This window comes from Ornithodoros turicata, unplaced genomic scaffold, assembly GCF_037126465.1.
Source record: "Ornithodoros turicata isolate Travis unplaced genomic scaffold, ASM3712646v1 Chromosome15, whole genome shotgun sequence".
In the NCBI taxonomy this organism is placed as follows: Eukaryota; Metazoa; Arthropoda; class Arachnida; order Ixodida; family Argasidae; genus Ornithodoros; species Ornithodoros turicata.
This window is the reverse complement of record NW_026999318.1, coordinates 2,107,115-2,125,955: the sequence shown is the minus strand read 5'-3', so window position 1 is coordinate 2,125,955 and position 18,841 is coordinate 2,107,115. Positions and strand designations below refer to the sequence as shown.

Sequence of the window (18,841 nt, the reverse complement as noted above, 5' to 3'; positions counted from 1 at the left end):
TTAACTTTAGAGCAATAAAAATGTATGAACAGAGAGGACATGCAATGATGAAACGAATGGTGTAGATTTCATTATTCTCCGATTAACGGCGTCAGTACAGGAAGACTCCGAAAAACGGCGTTTTTTGAGTTTTCTTGCGACTGCCATTTTTTTTACGAAAAAAGTTTCAGTTACAAATGAGTAGGAAGAAGAAAGTATGTTGTCCATATAGTAGTGAGCAGGTGAGAAAAATTGTGGCTCTTAGAACCGCATAGTTCTCAATTGAGAAGCCCGCAAAGTAGCCCAAAACGACTGGTTCACATTTCGACCAGTTTCTTTTTCCCCCTCTCCCTCGAAAATGGCTGAAGGTTGGGGCTTAAAAATAGGCGCATTTTTCATCATTTCCCGTCCCCTGAGGAATATATTTTTTTCAAAAAATTTGAGGTGGTCAGGTTCCTTGCTTGGTCGAAATTCGCTGGAATTAGCCGCATAGAACAAAGCGGCTGGTGATGCACCAAGAAAGAATATTCTCCAGTCTTTCAATATCAAGCTACATGTTGGAAGGGCACATGTAGAAAGGGAGGCAGCGCACTGAAAGTAAAGTATGCCAGAAGAGCACGTGCAACTGGACCATCATACAAAAAGACGAAAAAAATACACACTGACATAATCGCATGAAAAATAGCCGTGGAACCACGAACATATGCCAGAGGAGGCCCACATGAACACAGAGCCATTCCTGCGCTCCTGGACTCCAAGCCAGGTGCAGAGTGTGTTGCTGCACATGCAACGTCCTCACAGAAAAATCCAGTTGTTGGTCACTACACTAGATATAAGATTGTCACTGCACATTACAAAAATTGCTCAAGTGTGGAGAACACAGTTTTCAGGAGGACAGACAGTTCCAGAAACTGTTTTCTAAACTGCCACACCGAGTAATATGTGCCCGTCGTTCAAGAAGAAAAGAAGAAAAATATTGCATGCCCTAGATCGTATTGCATTGTACTCTATAGTATATTTACCCCTTGAAAGTTTCATCACAAAATGGACCTGCACGCCAAAGGGTTAAAAAATGCGAAGCATGTATTGGATGGAATGGTTCATCCTTATTATGTGACATTTTTCTGGTGAAATGTATTGGGAAAAGTGCCTTCAATAAGATATGTGATATGAAACATTTTAGTTTATTTCTTAACTGTTCCCTATGTCTTTTTGTCAGTTGTGCATTGTCTTTTGTGCTTAGTTTTCAATGTACACTAACCATCTACCGCAAACTTTCTCCACTGAATACATGTAGGTAAGCATAGGTAGAAACTAATTGTAACAAACAGTATTTAACCAGCTGATTGCCCATGGAAATAGAATCTTTACAGTTGTGACTCAGCACTGTGTTATGTATGCTTGTGTGTCCATAATTTCCTTCATGCTGTTACTCTTAAATATGTCACACAAGTAAATCACATGCTTTAAGTCCATAAGCGGTACCCCATAAGGTAGAGCTGCTTTGATGAAAGCTGTAAAATGGACTTAATCATGTAATGCACTTATCTTACGGTTTAATTGTATGTAGTACGTATACACTGTGAGTTCACTTGCAGTAAGACCTGCCACGCTTGCAGTGGCATATACATTATATACATTATATTATATACATTAAATGTATTTTTTGTATGCTTGGCAACAACATATAACAACAGATACGTTAGCCCTTGAGCAAATGTTTGGTGCCTTTCAATTTGCATTGTGATGCCTATATGCTGCTTTCACTATAATTATCGTGAACGTGCACAGGAACAGAATTCCTAATTGCAAACTACCACCCGAGAAAGAACTTCAAAAGGCCGAAAGGGGCACTACAGTGGAAAGCGTTGCCCATATTGAGGGAGTGGATGTCCCTGCTGTCGTCTGGAAGGACAATAAGACCGTGACACTCTTGCAGACATTTGTTGGGGTGTAACCAAAGCAGGAAGTTTCACGCTATGAGTGAAAAGCAAAAGCAAAGGTTCAGGTTGAATGCCTGAACATCATCACGCAGTACAACCTGCATATGGGAGGAGCTGATCTTCTTGATGGCCTGATGGGACGTTACAAAATTGCAATACGTTTCCACAAGTGATACTTCAAATTGTTTTACTACATGATCGATGTAACAGGGTCAACTCTTGGCTGCTGTTCAGAAGAAGTAAGGGAGACTCTACTGCAATACCCCTTGCAATATTCATAAAAGAAATAGCCCAGTGTCTGACGAAAGAGGGTGTGTCCATTGTAAAGTGGGGAAGGCCATCAGCAGAAGTTCAGAAGGAACTTGATGCCAAGAAGAAGGTACCAGCAACATACATTCCCCCACAAGATGTCCAACTGGATCAATCGAGCCACTGGGTCTAATGGATGAAGACCAGGCAGTGCTGCAAACTTCCGCAATGCATTGCACTCACGTTTGTCAAGTGTAAGAAGTGTGGCGTGGTCCTGTGTATCAACAAGAGCAAGAACTGCTTCTTTTCCTTTCAGCATCCCTAGAACACTGTAATGCATGATGTATCAGATATGACATGCCATTTCCAACCTCACAAAGTGTGCCTCGAAAGAAAGCCACACTTCAAGAAAAAAAAAATAGATGGATAAAAAAAGTCATGTACTGTAAGGCTCAAAAAATGTAAATGTATTATATCCAATAAAAATGAGCTGTGAATATAGTTATTTGTAGTTCATATCCACTTTCATACATACATGTTCATTGCAGTCATACACCATCTCACATTTACAGATTCATAAGAATCGGCTCCCTCTACGGAGAGATGTGTCAAACTCTTGTGGCTTGCATTCTAGTAAAGTGGTGCTGTCCCTCTGCTTGTGAAATGTCCACGTACTGTGCCGTAGGTGTAGGTGCTTTGTTAAAATATTGTGAAAAATGCAGATGTTTTGTCGACCAGCTTGACAAGTTTGGGTTCGGGTTCCAGCCTAAACCGAAAACTTGAGACCTCTGACTTTCACCTGCAAAGAATTTTCACTATTCACTACCTCTGCTTTAATGTGTGAGGAACACGCTGCCACCTGTCCCTATGAGAGCCAAACGTCCACTCAAGCCCTCAACTTGATCAGCACCCAAGAGAGGGCAGAGGAGACCAAACAACGCAGAGTAGAAGAAGGGACAGACACATGTGTACGTTGATGGTGTGCCTGCAACATAAGTTAAGTAACCCGATCCGCTACGACCTCGACGCCTAGCCGAAGCCCCACACCTGGCACAGTTGACACCGGCATACAGAATACACCCAACCCCCGTCACGCATAGCTGCCTTCAAAAGCCTTCAGTGAGTTTTGACATTTGCATCTAAGCCTAACCAAGCACCATGCCTCTTTTCAACTGGCTCGAAGCCACTCCCGATGAACTGCATGCCTTGACAGCCGATTACTTGAAGCCGAAACTGGATCGAAACGACTGGTTCTAAAGACGAAATGGTGAGGGGTCTACACCAAATAATCGAGTCTGAGCGGATGAATCCTCAAGTAGACACCACGAACATCGAACAAGCTTCAACGCCTTCTGTTACCGCTTCATCGCAACCTTCAATGAATACAGCACTTTTAGCGGCCTGCATTCAGCAAAACGCCCAACTCATCGAAATGCTGCAGGGCTCTGGACGTCAACAGCCCATGCAAGTAGCAACACTAATGGACTTGTCCGTGTCCATTTCTACTTTTGAAGACAGTAGGAACGCATCCTCTAAGAGAGGGCGTTCCCGGGTGAGAGACATCCCCACACACTGATGGAATACGACAACTGTGACATGATTCCAAACGCCGCATCACAACACTGCCTAAGGAACAGCAGGAAGTTCGCTACACGACCATCACTGAAAAGTATGGGGCGCCAGATTTTCGCTGGAGACAACTACTCGACTCCTGACCACTGGTGTGGTATTATATGGTTGAATTATACACTGGTATAATCGAAAGGTCAGCAAATGTCTGGGCATTTCCCGCTGTAGTAGTAACTCGTAACAACAAAAAGAGACTTTATGTCAGCTACATCCCTCTAAATCGTCTCACAGTACCAGCTGCCCAGCCCCTGCCCAAGAGGAGAAGACCTCATGCAGGACATCAGTGGATACATAGTGGATGGGGCCGGTTGGTACATAGCCCTTGGCCAGGTGACAAAAGAAGGGAACGAGACAGCGACGACGCAACTTTCAACCGTTTACTGACACTGAAAAGAAGCGAACATATATTCTAACCAACGCTCCCCCCACATAACGTTATGTCACAGATAACACTTGATGCCAAACACCATAGACACCGTAGAACAAGGTAGAGATTGTGTTGGTGCCCCCACTGCTGTTCTTACAAAGAAGCAAGAAAAAGTGATAAAGGAAGGTTGTTGGTTCAGGTGATATCGGTGTTTGGCATCAGGTGTTATCTGTGACATAACGTCATGTGGGGGAGCGTCGGTTAGAATATATGTTTGCTTCTTTTCAGTGTCAGTAAACGGGACTAATCAGTGGACACGTATGCCGTTTGGCCTTCGTAACGTGAGCGCAACCTTTCAGAAGGCTATGTCAAAGACCATGGAGGACCTTGAACCCCACCACCCAAAGTGTGGCACCCTACTGTACGTGGACGATATCCTATTGTTTGCACAAAATGTTCCAGAATTGCTCCGGCTCTTTCGAGACGTGCTCACGTTAGTAGTGAGAAATGGACTAAAAATATCACCAAATAAATGTTGCCTCGCCATGACTTCCTTATGACTTAAATTCCTAGGCTACATAATATCTGGCACTGAGAAATCTCCTGATCCTACTGAAGTCCAAGTACTTCTGCACAGTACTGCAACCAAGGCAGCTCTCTCTTGAATTCAGACCACTGGATTTTATAGAAAGTTCATTCCAGGATTTGCAAAAATAGTCTACCTGCTGCAAGTCGTCCTCAGATCTGGAGAATACAAGTGGACCGAGGACTGTGAACAGGCCTTCCAGACAATTCGCAAGTCATTGGCCAGCACACCAGTACTGGGACATTTCGCCTCCTGGATCACCCACAACAGTGGCTACAGATGTCTCCGGCATTGCACTAGGTGCTGTGCTTTCCCAACAGGCGAACGCAGCAGTTTTATAGCAAACGCGAAGATTCAGAAATCAGTGAAAATATTATTAGTAGTTTCGTTCACCCGTACAAAGAAACTGTAAGGTAACTGGGAGTCGATCCCTGGGCAGTATGCTGGCCCTCATTGTTGTGCCTTGTCTGTAGTTACGGTGTCGCCCGTAGCACGATGAATTTAGCAGTGTCTGTTCATTCTTGCAACGTGTGGAAAGACAAAGGGTCCGTGTCAGACAAGTTTTGCATTAGATGACTTTGCATTCCAAACCGCTTTTTCAGCAGCCAGTCTTTAGTCTACTCTTGTTTCCGCCTCTTAGCATTGTTGTAATCGATTTCTTCGTCAAGTATCACAGCTAGTGCGACTAGAATTTCTGTCTTGCACCCATACTTCGACAGGACATTTCTTCTGAAATCAGAAAGCGCAGTATACTATAGATTGTCCGTGCGCCTCCCAACAGGCATGCCAACCATAAAATCATCTACTACTTGCTGGCTGCGCTGCAACCAGCTCCCTCCTCCGTTGCGTTTTTGAACCACTTCTCCGCCGACTTTTCAAACTTTGTGGCACTGTCTTGGCATTTCTTCTGCGATATCTCGTTGGTATCTGCTGTATCTCGAGCTTTCCGTCTTGCCACTCTCTGCTGACATTTCGCCTGATAAAGTCGCTTGTGTGGATACCCGGTAACCAGAGGTGATGAAGGTGGTGGCACTTGCTTTTCTATTATCTGCTGGACGCTGCAACTGTGAATGCATGCGTTCAGTACTCCCCCCATACATCAACTCAGTGCTTGCGGTCTCGGTTAGTTATGGGTAGATGGGTACAGCTTCAAAGAAAAACGGGGGACACCTGCTTTCTAGAACAGGAAACATGCATGCCAGTCTGGGATAAGTATGCTTGATGTCCCAAATAAGGCGAGGGGAAGGAAACATTGCTCCAAAGGTGCTCTGAAAGCCATCTAAAAAAATTCTCAGTTCTGAAGGTGTTGTGAAAGCAGGTAACTTAACTTGACGATTAGCACAACAAATTTTCTCTATACGCAATATTTTCATAGGAAAAAAGACACTCAAAAATCGTCGTGTTCGTTCCCACCCGACTCGCTCTGCAGGGTCAAGAGCGGGGTGGAGTTGTGCGAGGAGGAGGAGAAGGAGAAAATGTAATCTGTGATGTCATCACAGTTCAAAGGGGAGACGGTGCTTCTATCGAGGTCAACACTGTCTGGTTTTCTTTCTTTTTTTCTTTTTGTTGCTTTCGTCATTGTCGAGTGGTGAATAATGGACGACTTCAAAGTGCCCACAGAATATCAGCACTTGTTGCCTATTTCAGAGTGGGAAATTCAGACTCTACAGAGATGCAGAATGATGAACTGTACATGGACCGAGCCGTACGGCGATGCGCCTCACATGATGGCAGGCGCGAACTTAACTGGCATCGTTGGTCACCATGTGGTAACCAAACGAAAGCGTCAGGACAGCTCGAATGATTGGTAAGTTGACCATAAGTTGTGGTGGTTTATGACCTTGCTTGACAGTGTTGCTTTTTACAACAGGTGTGCATGTAGCGTGTGCCGGTCAATGGATGCATGGCACGAGGACGTCTGCTTCCACATTGTACCGGCAGCAGTAGAAAGGAAGATGGAAGGCTGTGACGGCGTCGGAGTTCCAAGCGTCATCCTTGACTGACGTCGTTATATTGCTAGCCCTCCAAGCACTTGAGAATCAGTGTGTATTCATTAATACCCCTCTTCATCGTGAGTTCACAACATTGAGTGATTTATCGACCAAATGCTGCAGCATTGTGAAATGCGGTTGGAAATGAGGTTCGAAAGTCCACAATGTTTCAAGAACATTCGTTCTCTGCCAACAGAGTACCTTGCCAACACAGAAGCATCGATGACTGCTGACTGTGAGCGAGTAGCCATCAAGAAGAAACTCACTGTGGTGTTCAAACTAAAAGTTGTAAGGGCCCTAGGTAACTGGGTGAAGACTGTCAACAGTCACCTGTATAGGTGTGTATGTGTATATCCAGTAAAGAGGACCCACGACAAATTTTGCCGAAGTGGACCTCCCAGCCAAAGCACATTGTAGATGTACATGAACACGATGATCCACTTTTTCCGTAGCGTGCACATGGACAAATGCGACACACAAGGTGGCTTCCTCAAGGCGAGACACGTCCTAAACAGAAAATTTGATTTCTAAAGCATGATCTTCATCTGCTATTTAGACTCAGCAGCGTACACGAAACTGAACGATATTGTCCTGGCAAAAACCTACTGAAATACATGCCCAATTTTCACCAGTGGAACAGACATATGCTATGGAATGGCGAGCTCTTTAAGCAGCGGCCGGTGAGGTGGAGTAAGAAGGTGGAGCTGAGCAACGAGAAAGTCCTGCTCATTGTCAATAATAGTTTTTCACACAAGGTGGACGTGGAGCTGAAGGCTGTTGAGCTGGTGTTCCTTTTAGCTAACACAACAGCAGCCCTGCAGCCGATGCATCTGGGTGTCATGAGGAACATGAAGTCCTTCTACAGACAATATATGCTGGTGCAGATCATCTTGTGTGGGGGTAGTCGGAACTACACCGTGACATCGCTCACTGTGTTGCACATGGCAGTGCATGTGTGGGAGAAGATCACTACAGTAACGATCACAAATTGCTTCTGACACTGCGGATTCGTTGCCCAAAGTTCCTCAAGCACGGGTGACAGTTTGCAGGAGGCAAATGGAGACGCCTGGGCACAAAAGATTGTTCCTTCAGGCATGCTTGAGATGCTGCAAGACTACATCGACATGGACAGCACTGCGGAGGATTGCACGGGGTTATAACAGACAAGAACATCATTGCGAAGCTATCCGTGTGACAAGAACCCACAAAAGATGATGGACCTACCAACAACGAAGTGGATGAGCAAGTTGAGGAAATGATATTGTGGCCATCTGCAATAGAGATCATGAATGTGTTCAATCTTCCAGTTTTTTCTTAAGCCTTGAAGAAGGCAAAGGAGACTCAGTGAGTCACATGCATGCTCTCCAACAAAGCCTGATGCTGCTTAATTTTAATGAGCAGAAACAGAAGATAATCATGAACTTTTCTCACCAAGAAAATTTCGAAGTGTTCCTTGTCTCACTCATGCACCCACGTGACTATTTCTCTTTGTCTGTTTAGTTAGTCAACTGTTTTCGCGTCCCTGTGTTGACGAATCATGAACCTTCGTTGACGGTCCTACCTAGCTCAGATGAAAACTTTGTAGCTGCCGCTTGACTGCTATTTCCTACAGTGTACCTCGCAATCTTGCAGCTGACTACAAGACCGTAGTTATTGTGTTTGCCACATCTACACTTTTGGTTGTGCCAGTCGACGACTTTGTTGACACATCGTCATTGGCAGAAGAAAAAGTTTACCTGTCGTCTACCGTAAAGAGTAGAGCAGTGTTGGGCTGTCTGTGCACGCAGTCGCTAGTTGAAGGAGGAGAAGGATGCGATGTTGGCTTGAAGTACCGGAGCAAGGACATTTCAGTGATAAGTCTAAAAGTACGAAGCTGCCATGATGTCTAGTCTGGCGATGTGGAGACAAGAATGATGGGAGGCAAGGCAATTCAACGATGACCCAGATACCAGCTGAGTAAGGGCCCCTCAACGTAGCCCTCCGAGTCAGAAGGGCTTAAGAGGATTGAAAACGCTTACTACCCATATGTGACACCTTCTGTTAGCTTCTTGCCACAAGTTCAATGTGGGAAACCCCAAAGATGACGCACTGCAGTACCGCATATTTAAAGTTCTGCGAATAATTGGTATAAACTACCTCTGACATAGCCTTTCGCCTCTTACCAATTCCACTTTTTCATTTAACACAAATTAAGGAGGCATTTTCAAGACAGCATGAATGTGGTGCATTTATCCGCACATCACTGACGGCGATCAGATATGCACAACTTTGAAGGAACTCTCGAGCAGTAAGACAAGTTGCTCCCTTGACATATTATTCTCTCGCCATCAAGTCTTTTTTTTCTGTTATTCTACGATGTCGGTTCTGGCATGCATTTTGATGATGAAAGGCAGATAGCTCGACTCAGAGTTGCACATGCTCGATAGGATTTTGTGCTGGTGCGAAAGCTTGTTGCAAACCACCGTGCCATCGAAAATGTGAGTTGGCAGACAGTTGCGTGTGACAATGCAATGAATTATCTGTGGACGAGGAGCATGTAAGAAGAGTTGTCTTTTATATTCAGCTTGCAAGACGGGCAGTGAAGGAGAGCTACAGTAGAACCTTGTTAATTCAACCTAAAAAAATTCGGAAATCCGGACTGCCTGCATGGTCCTGACAATCATGCATACAAAAGTATAGGAATGGACACTTGCTAATTCGGAAGCATTCGGACTGATTATGGATAATTTGGAGCTCTGGACATTTGCTTGCGGGGTCACAGAGTCAAGTTACAGAGTCAAGAGGAAACGTGACAACACCAGTCGAGTGGTGGTGCGAGTAAACAACAGCAAAGTAAACCAACAAAGCACCCATCGCCATCGTTATGATCATTGGCGTCACATGGTGCCTGTTCTTCGGCATTCAGCATAAAGAACGTGAACACGTGTTTGCACGTCTTTGCGTGTTTAGCCTCTGTGGTCTCATGAAACTACTTTCAGCACTGCGGTTTCATGGACATAGTGAACAGTGAGGCGTTGTGGGATAAGGCTGTGGACGAGATCGATGATCCCCATTTTGATAGCGTCCTGCCAACCACGGTGCAGCGTTCAGATTACAGTAAAACCTCGTTAACTCAAACAAGGATATCTAGAAAATTCTGTTATGCCGAAGGTTTCCTGCATCACAGAATTATCTCTTATACTTACCATGCAGTTACCACTGCTTATATGAAAAGGTTTTCAGGACAAGTTTTCAGGACAAGCTTTTAGGACAAGCTTTCAGGACAGAGAAAAGAAAGGAACATGCAGAGAGGTGCAACATAATTATGATGCATTATACGCATGATGGTGGAGGTGACTGCTCATGTCGCTTTTCTCAGAAATGTTTTCGAACAAAGCGCACACTTATAATGGCATTTGCCTGTGTGTTGCATCACGCGTTCTACGAGACAGTTGTAGCTTGAAAATGACCGAGCACGAGTATGTCCTGTATCACACTACTTGCGGGTTCGTATTAGCATTTTCTTCCGTGGGACAGTGAAAAATGTCACATAGCATTATATGCGATCAAATACGGTATATATATGAGTAAGCCTGATGAATACAATGTTGCAGTTCGAATATCTGTGTTTGTCACTTCCTGACATCTGTTTTCATGTAGCTAGATTGTGCTGAATATTACTCCTATTTAAACTTGCCATTACCGAGTGCGACCTGATATTTCCCCGAAAGCGGCTGCCGTGAGCGGTTCTTGCATCATCACAAATGACTTTTCAGATTTACTGATTATACGTACGGGTTACCATAGGGGTGTAACAGCACCTTGTCAGAGCCGCCACTGAGGCCACTGTATTGCAAGCTTGCGACTCAAAATTTGATAGGTCGGAGGTCCCTCCTGGTACAGTTCCAATTGCGAACGAAGAAGCTTTGTCGATCTTTAGCAGAACATGTGCATTCGCATAGCAAGTACGCACTTATACCACTCTCAGACGGACTAATTTAGTGTCATTTTCGGGAAGTGCACTTCACCCGAGCGAAGTTCACTTTCACTACGTGCTTGCTCAGTGCCTCCTCTATTATTCAATGCCTGTCCATATGCAGATGCGCCGAGTCGCTTCACTTTCCCGCAGAGGGCACGTAGAGGGCGCCACTTCCCTATACCCCTTGTCGTCTGCTACGCACTCGTCTGGTTTTGATAAGCGCGGTTCCGAACGTTTCGAAAAATGCGGTACTGCGTACTACTTTCTGCCATTTGTTTACCTCTGAGACCAAGAAAAAGGAGCAAGGGGTATCGTTTCACGAGGTGCCTGCGGATCGCGCGTTACGAAAGAAGTGGTAGAAAGTGATAGCGAGGAAAGATTGGGAGCCGAACACTACTTCCAACTGTTCCGTTGTGTGCAGCAAGCACTTCCTCATGAGTGATTACAAAGAAAACATCAAAACACGAACATGTGTGGCAGGTGACATCAGCGCACGTCAGACCTGGGTGTAGGGTAGTGGCGCCGTCAAACGAGAGAACGTGAACTAATACGCATGCGCAGTACGGCATCTCTGACCAAATGGAGAGGCGTTGAGTAATAGAGGAGGCGCTGGCTTGCTACACGACATAAGTACCTAAGTGTCACTAAGGGATGATAGCGATGACGATAGAACAGGTGGAACTTCGACGCTCCATCAAGTAATTCACCATGATTTATGCCATGAGATGAGTTTTGTCTCTGTAGAAACGATAGAAAAAATTTACAAAATAAATAATTGTGTCCAACTGGCACATGTCAGAACAAGTATGAAGCAAATCCAAAATCCACGTGCGAACATGGCAACCACGTTTGCGACGATCCCCCAAGAATGCTTGATGAACGCAAGAAACATCTTGTATCGGCGCTGCTGTACTTGCGAGCTAGGCGGCACCATAACGAAATGCGTGACGAAATGCATTTTGATCTAGACATGGACATAGAGGAAAGGGGCACGAATTTCAAGGCATATTGAGGACCAGCTACATGCCAACATGTTCACAATAGCCGCCGTGATCGCCGATTGTGTTCCGAGAGTGCATCGAAAACGGTGGGCCTTTGAACGCAACGAAAGGTGGTTCAAGGATACGTTGTCGCATTTGGGGGACTTCCATTTCAAGCAGGCCCTGCGTGTTTCACCAAGTACATTCCGGTACCTTCTTGAATCACTAAAAAGTCTCAAGCGTGAAGATACGAACATGCGAGGAGCAATATCGCTCGAGAAACGGGTTGCTGTCGGTCTTTACGGGCTGTGCTCGACAGCAGAGGACAGGACAATTGCACATTTATTCGGCGTTGGTCGATCAACAGTGAACACAATATTCAGGGAGTTTTGTGGTGCAGTGATTGAGCACCTCGAAAGTGAGTGGCTACGCATGGTGCGGCCTGATGAGATGGAGTCTCATATGCGAAAGTTCTTTGCTCTCAGCGGCTTTTCACATGCTGTCGGCGCGCTGGACAGCTGCCACTTTCCCGTCTCCCCCCCAAAGCTCCATGCAGTTGACTACCACAACTACAAGGGGTGGTAAGTTACGTAGCACCTTTCTTTATCAATTTCGTGTTTTAATACCACATCTCTGTGTGTAGAGTGCACAGATAATTACTATGTAGGGCTGATTGAAACTATACAATCACATACTAGGATTACAGCACAAAAAGAATGATTAAAGTGTATCAGCATGTAAATTGTAAGACTTTGAAGTTAAAGGGGTTGCGACAAGTTATCACAGATATATGCAAAGGACGGTTCGTTGCATCGACATGAACCAGCATTGAAAGTTTCATGGCGAAGAGGGTAATAGAAGCAGAGAAAATGGACACCGCAGATGCCGAGACTCACTCATGCTGCTCTGACATCACAGCCCAAGCTGCTGCCAGTGAGGCAACGGAATAGACTCTATTTGAAATATTGGTCGCTCTCGTTCTGAGGCAATTCCCTACGACACGTAGAAAAATAATTATTTTTTCCTCAAGTGTTTTGGCATGCAGTACAATGGGTCCATGGTGTAGAGTCACGTTTATGAAACTGTCCCAACCCCTTTAAGACTGTTCGTTTTTTTTTTCATCCCAGACTTATTTCAAATTGACTGTTACTCGTCCTATTGAACTAATATGCATGCAATTTTATCTGTGCTCTTTTTCCATGCAGGTACAGCATCATACTCCTTGTGTTAGTGGATCACCGGTATCGGTTCAGGTACATCACCCTGGGAAGCCCTGGGAGGTGCCACTTCGACCGAAAGTTTCACGGGAGTGACTGCGCATTGGGTAAGTTCCGCTTGTCATTCTCGAGTTTTCTGCTCATTCAGTCTAGGCAGGAGCCCATAATATTGCTAATGCTATGTTTTCTTGCCACCGCTCCCTGCAGATCGATGAAGATACTATAGGCAAAATACAAGACTTAGTTTTGGTTTCACGCTTATAGGTTGGCAACCATGTTACAGGGAGAGGGAGAGCACACACTTCCCCAGGAGCAACGGACAGAAGATGATCGCGCGCAGCAACGCTCTATGCATACTCTAGGTTAATCTACTCATATATGTGTGTGTAATGCAAGACAAATAAATCCAACTCGTTTGAAGCCTACAGAAATCAGAAGTGGGATCGACTCTCCATTTTCATCCTCAGAACAAGGTGGGCTTTGATTGAGTTGGATTGCAAAGTATGCTCACGCGCCGTGCATCACGTAACGTGGACGCTCCGCGAACGATCGACGGGACGCCGACAGGATCCAGCACTACTGTTGACCAAAACCTGGCGAACGTAGCCGACGACAACGTACAAGTCGTTAGCAGCCACACGAATGGAGAATAGGGCGCGGACAGCGAGGCAACACCGTCAAGTGGGCTTCACAGCACGACACGCATCGGACACCACAGCAACGTTGATGCTAGGACAAGAGCACCGAACAACGGCAACAACGCGGACGTTTTTGATATTCAGTCACTTATGCAAGCCGCAGTGCAAGCAGCGGTTAGAGAAGCTATGGACGGGGCTCGACAACTCTACGAATCACCCCGGCCACCACAACGTACTGTTGCCAGTGATGAGTCATCACCGGTCAGGTACCTCGCTTCAGCGAGCGCGAACCTTATACTGACATATGATCCTGCTACGAATACTCAGCCGACGGTGGAAGCGTGGGTCAACAAGGTAGACGGACTCGCGGCGGCTTACGGCTGGAATGATAAACAAACTTCTTGCTTTGCGCTTTCGAAGTTGGAAGGAGTTGCGAGAAGGTGGTATGATGGACTCACAACAATGCAATATACATGGGTAGAGTGGAAAAGCAAGCTTCGAGAAGCGTTTCCATCAAGTGCAAGTTTTCAACAGCTACTGCGGGAAATGGAGGCCCAAAAAAGAAAACGGGACGAAACCATCGAGATCTACTTCTACGACAAACTCGCCAAGGCCAGAAGATGCGGACTGGACGATCACGCTTGCATCGAGTATACAGTTAAACCTCGATGTAACGAAGTCTCCATGCAACGAATTTCTCCATGTAGCGAAGTTTCCTGAAGCCCGCGTTTAGCTTCCATACGGTGCAGTGTATTCGTGTGACCCGTATAACGAAGGTACTTGACCCGAGCTCTCCATGTTACGAAACCTCCCGCGCGGAGAACAAAGAACAAGAGCGCGCCTTTGTACCGCGAATACGACGCCTCTTATCATCCAAGGCCAAAAGCAGAGGAGGAAAGGGGGCTGCACTCTCTCCTGCTTCCCCGTCCCCGCTCTCCCATCTTCCCCACGTGCATTCTTTCTTCTGGTGTGACTTACTCCACATCGTAAGATGGCTCCCGGATGGCTCCCGCCTTCCGCTAGCAACGTGCGCAAGCGGAAGACGCTTTCAATGGACGCTTGGAAATCACGCGTGGAAATGTTATCACGCTTGGTATCACGTGTGGTATCACGCGTGGAAATCATCAACGCTGTGGCCAACGGCGAAAGGAAGAAGGATGTCGCGGCGAGGTATGGCATTCCAGCGAATTCGTTGTCTACGATTTTGAAATCCAAGGACAGCATCTTTGCGGCTGTTGCTTCGGGAACCAGCACTTCACGGAAGAGACTGAAGCTTGCAACGTATGAAGACGTAGACAAGGCAACCTTCACGTGGTTTATGGAGATGTTGGCGAAAGGGGTTCCGCTTACGGGAGCCATTGTGCAGCGTCAAGCTATAAATTTTGCGAACATGCTCGGCTCCGATAACTTTAAGGCTAGCAGCGGTTGGCTCGAAAAGTCCAAGAGGAGGCACGCGATAGTGTCAAGGGTTTTGCGTGGTGAGGCTGCGTCCGCTGACGCCTCGGGGGCCGCATCGTGGCTTGAAGAGCACCTGACTACTATCCTAGAAAAATACGCCCCGGAGCACGTCTACAACGCTGATGAAACAGCATTGTTTTATCAAATGCTTCCAAAGCGTACCCTCATGCTCAAGGGGGAGCGTTGCGAAGGCGGAAAACACAGCAAGCAACGCTTTTCTGTTTTGCTCTGTGTGAACATGGACGGAACAGACAAGCGTGCTCCTCTGGTTATAGGGAAAAGCAAAAAACCGCACTGCTTCAAAGGAAAAAGAATCCCGGTGAAGTATACTTCCAACACTAAAGCATGGATGTCTCGAGTGATCTTTCGGGAGTGGGTGACGGACTTCGACCGAGACATGGCTAAGAAAGGCAAGCATGTCTGTCTGTTGCTTGACAACTGCTCCGCGCATCACATCGAGGACGTGAGTCTCACGCACGTGGAAATCCGTTTCCTTCCCCCGAACTGCACTTCCCTTATCCAGCCCTTGGACCAAGGAATAATAAACAGTATGAAGTGTAGATACCGTGCGCGAGTCGTCGATAAACTCCTGTTGGACATTCGCCTTGAAAGGGAAACGAAGGTGAATGCGATCCAGGCCCTCGAGATGCTCGCAGTAGTGTGGCAGAGCGTGAAACGCGAGGTAGTCGTCAATTCCTTCCGCAAGGCTGGATTCTACCACAGATTCAGTGAAGAAAATAGGGGCTCCGACGAGTTGGAAGAAAGCGAAGACGCCGCGCCTGCCCTTGTGCACCAGTGGCAGGCACTGAGAGAAGGCGGCGGCGTACCCCTAGACATCGAGCTACATGACTTCCTGACCGCAGATTCGTCCGCGGTGTGTACAGAAGAGTTGCGGGATGAAGACATCGTCGCAGGCCTGCGGGGTACGGCAGATGACGGGAGCGACAACGGATTAGCGGAAGACGCGGGCGGAGGTCATGTGCCCTTCTGAGTCACTATTGGAGATGACCGTATATGAATAGCAAAAAGAAGAGTCCACAGCGGGTTTTGGAATTTTGACTGCTTGGGGGGGGGGTACTGACCGGGCTGAATGGGGCATAACACGTGCTGGAGATGAAGGTTAATCACCCTTTCGGGCATGTTAAAAAGGGGGAGAAGCTGACTGGTGTTCATAAGGCTAGTCTGCCAGAGATCACCAGTCGTCCGCGATGGCTACAAAGAAAGCGTCCACGACACGAAAGCAGTTCTCCCTGGAGGAGAAAATGGCTGTTTTGAACGCGGTTGACACCGGAAGAAAGAAATGCGACGTAGCCAGGGAGTTCGGAATCAGCGCATCCACACTGTCAACGTTCCTAAAAGACCGGGCCAAGCTTGAAAGGGAATACGATAGATAAGATACGATAGATAAGATAAGGGGATACGATAGATAAATAAATTGCTGTTTCCTTATACCTACGCATGTTGTAAGTAGGGCCTGACTTTTTCGGGTTTTATTTTTGGCCAAATTCGGGGGGTAAATATCGGGTGATATTTTTCATTCGAGAATTCGGGTGTATTCGGGTTAAATCCCGTTACGGCATATTCTGTCGTCAGGAATTCGGGTGTATTCGGGTGATTTTTTTTTTGTTTAATAAAAATTTGTCTTAACATGGAACTAACGTTTAGCGACATTATCAAACTTTATTTTAATGCACGCTTATGAGTGTGCCACGCGACCCGGATGTTTTCGGGTAGATTCGGGTTAAACCCGAATTTTACAGATTTCGTTCGGGGGGTAAATATCGGGCGGATACGGGTTTAACCCTAAAAAGTCAGGCCCTAGTTGTAAGCTGTCTGAGTTCATAACTGGGTGTGGTTAGGCTGCTAGAATTTGCAGTTTTGACAGTCGTAGGGATCGCTTTACGGTGCTTGGCATTCCGAAACCAGAACCTCATTGCCCGCGATGATGGCGACGCTGCTCATCGGTTCCCCGAAGCGTAACGTAAACAAACCTTTACGACATGTCCGTCCTTGTGGTTCGTGGTCATAGGTCGGCGCAATCATGATCGCAATGCCTTATCAAAGCCTGATGATCGCGATCATGAGTGCGATCACGAAGCACTGGCAAGGCTGCCGCGATCATGATCGCGCCGACCTATGTTCGTAATACGCCATGCTGCAGGTAGAACGTAAAGCTCGTGTTCAGAAATTCCGTTGAAATATTGACGTGTTGTGAAGGAAGTTGTGAATGGAAGTAGTATACCTAAAGCTTCATTTTGGTTACGACCCCGTGTTCGTTCACGCCACTTCCGTCCACGTCCGTTTACACACACATATAATAGCATCGTGACTCGTGCGGACAGCCTAGACTATAATATTGATGCACATTCCTTTTTAACGAAGTCACCTTTACAACAAATATTTCCCGCGGCCCCGTGGAGTTCGTTGTAAAGGGCTTTGACTGTACAGTCTCGTTTTCCGTCCTTTTTTGTTGTCCCCTTGCACTGGGCATTTATCGTTTTTAGAGTGATTGTTAAGTTTGTTGCATGTCCACAAAGACATGCCTGAAAACATAGGTTTCAGGTTTTATTTACTCTTTCTGAGTTTCAATGAGTTGCAAATGGGACTGTGACATATTTGAGATGAAGTGCATGGAGATACATATTTCACAATTAATTCACACAAGGTAAGTAATAGGAGTACCTATGTATGGCCGCACATTTCTCGGCATGTTGGAATAAACCAAGAATGACCAGCGTGCCCGAAAAACTTGCATTTTTAGCATGCTGAGATATGCTACCAGAGGTGTGATTTCGAAAAATCTGGTTCACCTCTCAAAACCCTGCACGTAGAAAAGTGCAGGTAATCTCGTAGGCTGCAATTATGTTCGGCACCACTCTTCTCAACTTAGCACTATTTGTACTGTGGTGTAATCACCCGAACAATCAAGAAAAGCTGCGAGCCGCGGTTGTTATCAGTGTGCAGCACAGAGATACGCTCCCGCCCAAGGGCAATGTACGCGAGTGTAAGCGGCTTCTTCTATGCCTGGATTTGGTGGGCGCTGCTGTGGTGTGTTTCGTGGGCGGTGGGGTGGAATACACGGTGGACTCAATGTAAGAGAATAAACCTTGTTTCTCGTTCGCTGCTGTGCTCGTGTTCCTCGGGGTTGCGGCGGGTCGGATCCGGAACCACCCCGGGTTTGTGGGCCAAGGATCCCACAAAACTGGCACCCAACGTGGGGCTCGAACCCACGACCCAGTGATTAAGAGTCTTGTGCTCTACCGACTGAGCTAGCTGGGCATTTAGGGGGGGAAGATGTAATGTAATCACCCGAAAAATCAAGAAAAGCCGCGGCCGTTATCAGTGTGCGTGGGAAGATTCCCCGGATCTGGGCGTGGTTTTCGTCCAGCCTCCGGCACTGGACCGTGAAATCAAAGAGTTTGGTGCCAGCCGAGCTTGTGCCATCCGGGGAGCAGAACCTCCGGGTCCTGCAGATTGCAATCCTCTCAGTGACCTGGCCCCTGGCATCACTGCTCACAGCGTCCATAGAAGGCCCACCCTTCAAGACTGCAGTAGGAAAGCATGTTGGCGCGACCCTGTGCCTGCTAGTCCACACACCTTGACATTGACTGAGCGGAGGGAATCTGCCCTGGACAACTTCCCGAGGGCCTTCCGCTCCTTGACAGAGACGCTTCCTGAGCCAACAGGGGAGGATCTGGGTCGGCTGTTTGGCAAGGCGTATCTTGCACGCCTGCAAGATAATGCCCAAGGTTTTGCATTCGTTAGACACTGCGATACGGACATCTGTGAAGAGGTCGGCCGTCCACACTACAGGTGCTTCAGCAGTAAAGAGGGCTCATGGCCTAC

General features: G+C 46.7%; 2 protein-coding genes across 2 annotated transcripts; both read left to right on the top strand.

Annotated features, from left to right (window-relative positions):
• The first annotated feature begins 11,733 nt into the window (after positions 1-11,733).
• On the top strand, positions 11,734-13,114 carry LOC135372462 (uncharacterized). The gene is made up of 3 exons (XM_064606069.1): positions 11,734-12,263; positions 12,888-13,006; positions 13,107-13,114. Exons 1-3 carry the CDS (start codon positions 11,734-11,736, stop codon positions 13,112-13,114), a joined length of 657 nt encoding a protein of 218 aa, XP_064462139.1.
• A 1,414-nt stretch (positions 13,115-14,528) lies between these two features.
• LOC135372460 (tigger transposable element-derived protein 6-like) lies at positions 14,529-15,986 on the top strand. The gene has a single exon (XM_064606068.1). The coding sequence runs from the start codon at positions 14,529-14,531 to the stop codon at positions 15,984-15,986; it is 1,458 nt and encodes a 485-aa protein (XP_064462138.1).
• The last annotated feature ends 2,855 nt before the right edge of the window (positions 15,987-18,841 follow it).